This window comes from Theropithecus gelada, chromosome 7b (genome assembly GCF_003255815.1).
Source record: "Theropithecus gelada isolate Dixy chromosome 7b, Tgel_1.0, whole genome shotgun sequence".
NCBI lineage: Eukaryota > Metazoa > Chordata > Mammalia > Primates > Cercopithecidae > Theropithecus > Theropithecus gelada.
In genome coordinates this window covers 27,580,283-27,589,463 of record NC_037675.1, presented here as the reverse complement: position 1 = coordinate 27,589,463, position 9,181 = coordinate 27,580,283, and the positions used below count along the sequence as shown (strand labels likewise).

Genomic DNA, 9,181 nt, shown 5'->3' with positions numbered 1-9,181 from the left:
TCGCCCCCCCCCCAAAAAAAAAAAAAAAAAAAAAAAAAGAAAGAAAAAAAAAAGGAAAAAGAAAAAAAGAAAAAGAAAAGAAAAAGCCAAAACAAAAGGGAGAACCTTCTCCCGGTAGCAGCGGCAGGAACTGCAAACATGATGGCGGCAGCTCCCATCCAGCAGAACGGGACCCACACTGGGGTTCCCATAGACCTGGACCCGCCGGACTCGCGGAAAAGGCCGCTGGAAGCCCCCCCTGAAGCCGGCAGCACCAAGAGGACCAATACGGGCGGTGGGTATCGCTTCCACCTCCCCGCTGGCCCCATCCCCCGCCGCCCGCCCCTGCCTCCCTCCCTCTCGCCGTCCTCCCTCCCTCCCTCCCGCGGCCCGGACACCTCCAGCCCGAACCCGGCGGCTCCTGCGCCCCTGCCCCGCGCCCCCTCCCCTGCACCTGCCCCGCTCCTAGCTGTCCCCTACACATTTCCATTTCTGTGTTTATCATTCATCAAAATGGCGACCAGTTTTTCGGAATAGACCTATCTTTCCATTTAATCGGTCCAGAGGTTGACCATGTAAATATCCTAGACCTGGGCAAGACGGTCCATTCAGGAGGAGGAGGAGGATGACCCCGGAGTGAGGTGATGGCCGCCCGAAGATGCGCGCTGCGTTTAACAGTCTGATAAAATAAATAAATAAATGGCACTTGGGTAGCGGATTGCGAATGATTGGGGCGCCGGAGAGTTTTTCCTCTCTCCATCCTCTTGCTTTGGGCCACAAGTAGTATGCAAAATCTTGATGAGTGCATGCCCTTACCGCACTTAGATTGTCGGTGCAAATATTTCATTGATTTGTCTTCAGGGGGGTGCATACGAGGTTGGGGGTGTCTGGAACGGTGACTTGTTAGTTAACATCCTGCGCTTCCTTGGAAGATGAGTTTTAACGGGACCGATATCGCTTCTTCATTTGCACTGGAGTCATCTTAACAATGCACCCAATGCATCGAAGCAGAGGTGAATTTATCTCCAGCATATGCATTGTAGACGGATGGGGGTCTTTTGAGTGGCACACCGCAACATTTGGAACATTCATTCACATTAAGAAAGCTGGATTTACCGGGGTGTCTCCTGTATAAGACGTGATCAAGTTGATGGAAATGAAAGTTTGTGGAGTTGGCTTTATTTTCTAAAACATTTCATTTTATTTTTCCTGGTTCTTCGACTCCCTCTCCGTTTTAAAAGTTGTGATTATTTTGGGAAAGGAACATTGTCTGTTTTGTCACTTTTAATAGTATTTAATATAAATGACTCCTAAGCTTTTTAGTATTGGCAAAATTCTTCTTAAGGTCCTTTAATTAATGAGCTTAAAGGAGCTCACGGTAGACTAAGAACTGCTAAAGAAATGCACTGGGATTAGTTAGATTTGCCGGTCCACCACACTGAGTTATTTTCTGGCAGTTATTGAAGACTTGGAATACACCCCACAGTTTGAGTGGATTATTTGGTAGGAGAATGGTTGTTTTGCGGACTTTAAGTAGGATATAGGCAATGGCTAATTGTAGTCCTTATGTGTTTGTTAATGACAAATAAATACAGCTCATCACTATTTACAGTCCTGGGCTTTTCTTCTTTTTCAATATGTTAAGTGAAGGTTCGTCATCTTATAAATCTCTGAAGTTTTGTTAAAGGGTCAGTTCATTTCATTTTGCCACAGATAGAATTGGAAGATTTCCATGTTTGGAATAACAACTGGAATTTAGTCACCAGTCTTTACAGTGCTGCAAAATAATAGAATATGTTTATATTTTAATTCCAAGCTTTGAAAGTATAAATCCTATAAAATGGGAAACATTTTGTACATATTTGTTTTTCAGTGTAATTGGCTTATTTTCATTCTCAAAACATGTTTAACTTCGTATTTCCTGCAGTTATATACCCAGTGCTTTAGTTGCTGTTTTTCTCTCTTGAGGGTGGAGAGGGGATACAAAGTTTGAAATACTGTGTTAACCGAGTATATTTCTTTGCATTTTTCAGAAGACGGCCAGTATTTTCTAAAGGTTCTCATACCTAGTTATGCTGCTGGATCTATAATTGGGAAGGGAGGACAGACAATTGTTCAGTTGCAAAAAGAAACTGGAGCCACCATCAAGCTGTCTAAGTCCAAAGATTTTTACCCAGGTAGGTGCAATGGTGAAGAGATTGTTTGATGAGCTCCCTACAGGAAGGAAAGATCTACATGTGTTGTATGCTGTCTTGAAAGAATTTTTAAACAATACTGGAGACTTTATTTAGATATTGCTTTATTGGAGTATGTTGTGGAAAAATTTTCAGATTATTTCTATTGTTGATTATGCCTTTTTCCTATAATTGTTGTACTGTGTATGTGAATTAGACCAGTTACAAGATGATTCGGGTATTTCTGAATAATTCTTATTAGCAAAAAAATTCAAAAATTTCAAGATAGAAACCTGGACATCTGGCATCAGGAAATAGGGTTCTTCTGAAGTTTTCAGACATCATTGTAATGACAATTAGCTTAGAGTGAATTCCGAAGAGGGGGGTTGGGAGGCTTCTTAAAGAATGGACCATTTACTTCTGAATCCATTATGTACCTCTTTCTGCTTCATTGCTTTGTTTGTTGGCCTTGGAGTGAAGTAAAGAGGACAAATGTTGCCTCTTCAGATTTTTTAAATATTTCAGTTTTAATGCAATTGATATAAGGAAATTTATACTGTTATGCAAGAAGTAAAATAATGCTTCAGAATTCATGTTAACTTAAGAGCTAAATTTGATTAAATATGTTGACAGTTAGTGTAGTACAGTAACCTACTGGAATATGGGAAGTTTCCTAGGTGGTATAAATTTTTTGATTTTTACTTTCAAGTATGCCTTCTTAAGTGTTAAATAGTTCTGCATGTCCATCTTTTTCTTTTTCTTTTTTATATTTTGCTAATCACTGTATGTATTTTAGGTTTAAGAGAAAAGTCTCTGTAATTGAGTAGTACATTTCCTAGATAAAACATTATCAGCTGGTTTGCTTTTATTTAAATCTAGCTTTCTGCGATTTTTTTTTAAAGGTTATTTTATCTTTATGGCTATCAAAAACGTTAATTCAGTGCTGAGGGAACCAATACTGCTTTAATTTTTTTTCTTCCTGGTGGAAAAGAAAAGCTGATTTGCTTTCAGTGATCTAATTCAGTAAGAGTTCTTTAATACAGCAAAGACATCTGGCATGAATGTAAGCAGAACATTTGGAGGACTTCTTTTTCATAGCCAATCACTTGGTGTTAGAAACAGACCATTATACTGGATAAGAAGGTTTTAGAATGGTTGAAACTATCATTCAGTTTTATAAATTAAATGTAGTATTTTTTGTAAGCATTAAACTAAAATGTAATATATTAGACACGATGTTCCTCTAAAGTTTGTTTCCTGTGAGTGTAATTTTGCAGATGGCTGTCCTTGTCTCTGAAACTTCCCTTATGCATTAAGAAAGTTTGCTAACATATTCCCATTCATATATTTAAAAGGTATATTATGATAAAAAAAAATCAATATGGGATTGTGAAAACCCCTAGTACAAATAAAAGCACTCAAAAGAGCTTGATTGCAGAATTAATAATGTGATAGTTCTAGGAAAAGAGGTGCAATAGTAAATTAAATTCACTGTCAATAGATGAAAATGAAATAGCTTTTTTGCATTATACATGAGGTGGTATCAGATGTGCAGGGATGTTACAGAAAATTAGTGTTTATCAAGGATATTCCAAATAGTAAATTAAATGTCTTTTAATTTGAATATAGTTTATTTTCAGTGGGTTGGAAAGGGTGCACTGAGAATTAGATCTTTTGTTTTTAGTCCACTTAGTTGTACATTTTTTGCTTATTACATTGAAATTGAATATTTTATTTATAGTTCTGAGGCATGTTATTTGTAAGAGCAAGAATATCTGTTGGAAAAAAATGGAAAGCTGGAATGCGTTGAATAAAATTCGAGTGTGTAGTGACGTAACCTGATCAAATGTGAGTTGAAATGTCGGATAAAAGAAGGCTATACTTTGCCGGTAACAGGTGGAAACCAATCATACAGTGTGGGATCAATTTTAAGGATAAAATAAAGCCTTGTAGTTTATAAGAAGCTTAAAGAATTCTGAACAGTTTGTATTAAAATACAATTTTAACCAGATTATTACCTGTTTGGACAGATAATCTCTTTGCTTCAGATAGACTTTAATTTTAATAGTCTTTCTCTTCACACTTGACCACAAGTCTGCAGAATAATTTAAGATCCCGGTATTCTTCAACATAGCCTCTGAGCTCTTTTCAATTTCTCTTACTCAGATGTACGTAGATGTACGTAAGGGACACTTACCTTGCACATCTCAGATGAACTAAACTGTGATCTTATCACGAAGTTATAAAGAATTTCTTATAGGATTAATGAAATCATTTGGAATCCCATTTTTGTGTCTTTCATACATATATGAAGTTCTTAAAGCTATATATATGTATATTTATGACTGTCGTAATCTACTAGAATAAATATGCCTAGTGTTTATTTCATGAAGCCCTTTTCTGTTTCTTATTTGGTAAGAGAGCATATCTGGGGAAAAGTCTACTTTAGTTGTATAACCTAATGGATTTTCTCAAATTACCCAAGTTTTTAAACAATGTAATTGTGTTTGTAAGGTTTAGTTAAAATACTAGTGTGTTTTCGAAAACTTTCTTCAGGATGTATAACACCGAATACAGACACACTTTGGGGACATTTTAATACATTTTAACTCAAACGATAGGTGCTTTAAAAAATTATAGCCAATATAATTTCCTTGTATGCTTATTTGTTTTTCTTATTTCTTTAGAAAATATCTTAAGCAACCCTGCCTTTATGAGTAATTTTTAAAATTATAGTTGAAATGAAGAAAACATTTTTGTACATTAATTTGACAATTTGTACAGCTGGATATTGCATTGTGTTTTTCAATGTCATGTATTAAATAACAAACGAGAAAATTGTGTGATGAGGAATTGTAAAATGTAGTCTTCAATTACTGCAATCAGATAAAATGATCTGCAAGTAGATCATTTTTGCTGTACTACATAATCCATTTATCTATTTCAAAATCAAATCTTACAGAGTACTGACTTAATTCTGGTGGTTTAGGAATATACCTTTTTTCCTTACATGATTAGAGCAAGCCAATTTGATTTACTTATATATCTTTTTATAATTAGTTTATAGCAAGTTACTTTGTAGTAAACAACAGCTTTCTTGGTTTGAGGAATATATTATTGTATTCCTTTTCAGAATGATGATAGTTTATGTTTATTCTTTTATTTGGCATAAGGATATGTTTGGGTTTTGTTAATAAACATACTGATTTTTATCTGTAGAAATTATTTAATGGATGGTTCAGGTAGGTAATCCGAAAAACTTACTGAGTGCATTATTGGTTGGAAGTGATAACGGATGTATGCAATAAATATTTTCTTATATTCCTTAGATTTTAGAACATATCATAGTATACTTATTTTTATTCTATTATATGATATTCATTACATCAGTCAAACAGAATCCTTTATTATGGTGTTGGAATCTGTGTCTATTTTACACTGTTTTTGTATTTGTGGTTATAAAACTAGGATCACGTTTAATAAAAAATATTTCATTTTATGGTTCCTAATTTAAAATTTGAACTTATTATTTGTACATTCATTATATTTCAGTTTTTCTTACTGTCCAAATTGGGTGGTGCTTTTTAAAAAAAACACAAACCATTATACGTTTTTTTAAATCATAAAAAAGCAGAATGTAAGTGAAATTTTTTATAGGGAAGGAAAGACCCAACATTGCTTTTATTTTGAAAAGGGGAAAATATAGTGGCCAAATTAAACTTTAGAACTAGAATTGTATAATTATGATAATTTTTTGCAAATCAGAGGAGATAATGAATTTAAAACATTATTTCTGTTTACATCATTGAAGGAAGAGTGTTATGATATTGGTAGTACATATGAATGTGAATCTCTTACAGCTTCTAAAAGTTGCAGTCTGTACTTTGATCTTAGATACAAAGAATATTGGACATTTATTGGTATATATGTTAAGGCAAAATTAGTGATAAATAGAACTATAACAAGTAGAGAAAATAAAACAGTGTAATTTCCAACATTGTTGGGTGGGTTTAATAGGATAGTTATCATTACACTAGGTCATACCTTTGATTTTAGTATCTTCAAAGAGTTGCTAAAGTGTTTTTCCTTGAATCTTAAAGTTGTAATGTTTATTTGACACACTACCTATTGTTAGGATTACTTTTATGTTTTATCTCTATATCTAGAGTTGAAGGAGAAACATAATCCTTTACTTAAACATTAGTATCTGAAAATTTGCTGTATTTTGGTTTAATTTTTAATACTTTATTTTCTTACTTTAAGCAATACGAAATCTTAACATAGGAAGGAACATTACTGGCATAGCACAATCTATATTAACATTACAGTTTCCAAAAGATACAATTTTATTCTCATCTTGTATATGCAAATGTTTTGTGGGGTTTTTAGAAAGATAAATTAGCACTAAAAATTTTAGCTGTACATTTTATTTGATTCCTTTTTATATCATTTTGATATTGATATAGTAAGTTATAAGACATCACTAATTTATAGTGTTGGTGTTTTCATGAATCATATACACAATGTCGCTTTGAAATTTGCTTTTTGATGCTTTCTGGGCTTTGGAAAAATAGCTCATTTAAAATTTGTGTCATTGTAATAAAATCTATCTAACAACATTGTCTTGCAAATGCTTCCCCAAAGGATTTCAGGAATAGTTTAAACATAGTGAACACATTTGGTGATATAGTTCAATACTTATGTATTGAAGATGTTTCATACAGCAAGAGGAAAAATTATCTGTGTCTTGAAAATGCTAAGGAGTATGTGATATTACTAAAAACCTGACCGACAACCATCAATTAAAAACTTATGTATTTTATAGTTGTATTATTTGGGGTTTTTTTTGCTCTGGCTTCAGACAATTAATTTTTTAAAAATATTATTAAATGACACAAATTACATTTATTGACTACATATTATGCCACTTGTTAACTAAATTTCAGCGCCTAATAAACATTTTTTACCATAGAACTTTTAACTACAGAGTCTTAGTTGTGTCCAGTTTAGTGGAGCTATATTTTAAAACACAACTTTTATGAGTAAGTGCTGCTTTTCAAAATAAAACTGGGGGGACGAAGGTGGGAGATTTGTGCTTGATTGCCATCTCATTTCCATCTTTGGATACAGCTTTAGCATAAAGTTAAACAACATCTGCAGAGATCTGACTGACAAACATCTCTCTGGGACTCATCATTGCAGCCTGCAGCAGGTGCATTCAGCTTTGCAGTCTTTTCCAAAAAGAGGTTAGTTTGTTTTAACATTTATCAGTAGACCAGTGGGAGCAAGTGACTAGAGAGAAGAGGTTAGTTGTCACTTGTTCAGTACTGGAATACTACAGGTAATTGGACTGGACTGGTGGGAGCTGCAACAGTGTATAATCTCACGTTGCACTGCAGCTGCTATGGAGCTTAATTATCCTGACCCTTAGAGACTGAAGTGTCATGGTATAAGATGCAACACGCAAGGAATGAAGTAGTGGTTTTCAATACTTTCTGATACTTGGGTTGATGAAGTTTCCATTTTCCTCATCTTACTCTTTAAAGGTATGGCATCAGCTTTCCCATATCTTTAATATGGAAATATTTTCAACTGAATTGATTTTTCATGAGTCTGATAGAATGTATATAAAACAAGGATAGGGTCTCTAGGTATAGAAATAAAAAGAAAATAACCTTAAGTGAGAAGCATTTACATTTCACGATTCCACCAGTACATATTTAAAACATGAGTGAGTGGAAATAAGTGGAAATACTTGGTAGTTTTTTAAAAAATATTATCTCAGATTACCATTTATTTTTTATAGGAAGTTAAAAAAATGTAATATTTAAGTTGTATCTTTTTAGAATATTGATGGCTTTGGCAAGTAAACTTTGCAGAGTAGTTTGAAGTGTTCCAACAAATAGGACAGGTGTAGCATATTAAAAATATTTTTTAAGATTTTGAACTTAATGAGTCCTATTGAAATATTTCCCACATTTAATTACAAGTAAATTAAAATTTAGTCAAAATCTCAACAAATTGGTCTGTCATTTATTTCCGTTGTTTTTAACTTTTCAATCTGTTTGAAGTATTGACTTTGAGTATGCATCTATGACATATGTAAGTTTCTTGTGTGTTCTAATAGTATTCCCAGTGAATATAGATATCACAGTCCTGTTCATTAATCAGCCCTTAAATAGGCAATATATTCAAAGGTAAAAATACATTTAAACAAAATCTGGCAAAATCTGTATTATCTCAAAATAATTTGGAATGTAAAAACCATTTGAAGTCTTTGTAAAACAGTTTTATAGCTGTGACTTTTCTACTAACTTTACTAATCTGAATTTTTTGTTATCCACTGAATATAATTTGTTATTTACCAAAGAGTAATTAAGTTTTGGAGTTTTCACAGATTTTTTTTCTAACATTTTTGGAAACTATGTATTTTTCCTGAAGGAGTATTTACCAGTATTGGTAATAACTGATTGATACTGAAGATACTACTTGAGAAGAAAATAAGTTTTACTTTAATTATGAATCGATGGTAATTATAGTAGTTAAAAGAAATAAGATTAAAGCTATGCTATCTAGAGGTCAAGAGATTCATTTCAGTACTTTAAAACATAAATTATTTTATTCTCTAATCAAAGTTTTTCATTTTTGACATGATTAACTATTTTTAATCAATTCTTATCAATATAAAAATACTTTAAAATTTCACATATATACGTTTGCTATAATTTTTAACTTTTTGTTTAATAAGACATTGAATAAGAATAAACATTTTAAGACTACAAGTAAAAAAGAGAATTATTTACACTGATAAACTTTTTGAGATGTTTTCAGTATTTTCCAAGTTTCACACCACTGTATGGATATCCTTTTCTATGACAAATCTTGATCATGAAAACACCTACTATCTGCACTCCATCACTGATATTTTGCTGCTTCCTGCAGGGCCTGTCATAGCATTGTTGGCAGGAACAGATGAAAAATGAAATTAATGTCTTGAGGTTTTTAACAGCAAAATGATTAAGGTAAGA

At 33.0% G+C, this 9,181-nt stretch overlaps 1 protein-coding gene across 5 annotated transcripts in view; it reads left to right on the top strand.

Annotated features, from left to right (window-relative positions):
• The first annotated feature begins 66 nt into the window (after positions 1 to 66).
• NOVA1 (NOVA alternative splicing regulator 1) overlaps positions 67 to 9,181 on the top strand; it is a 152,212-nt gene continuing 143,097 nt past the window's right edge. For 2 of the 5 annotated variants that reach the window (XM_025392955.1, XM_025392958.1), the window contains exons 1-2: positions 79 to 274; positions 2,013 to 2,156. In XM_025392955.1, coding sequence (XP_025248740.1) covers positions 139 to 274; positions 2,013 to 2,156 — 280 coding nt within the window. In that variant the 5' untranslated portion in view covers positions 79 to 138. Of the gene's footprint in view, positions 275 to 482; positions 993 to 1,489; positions 1,630 to 2,012; positions 2,157 to 9,181 lie in introns of those variants that run through there. The other 3 variants (XM_025392953.1, XM_025392956.1, XM_025392957.1) reach the window with 3 other exon arrangements.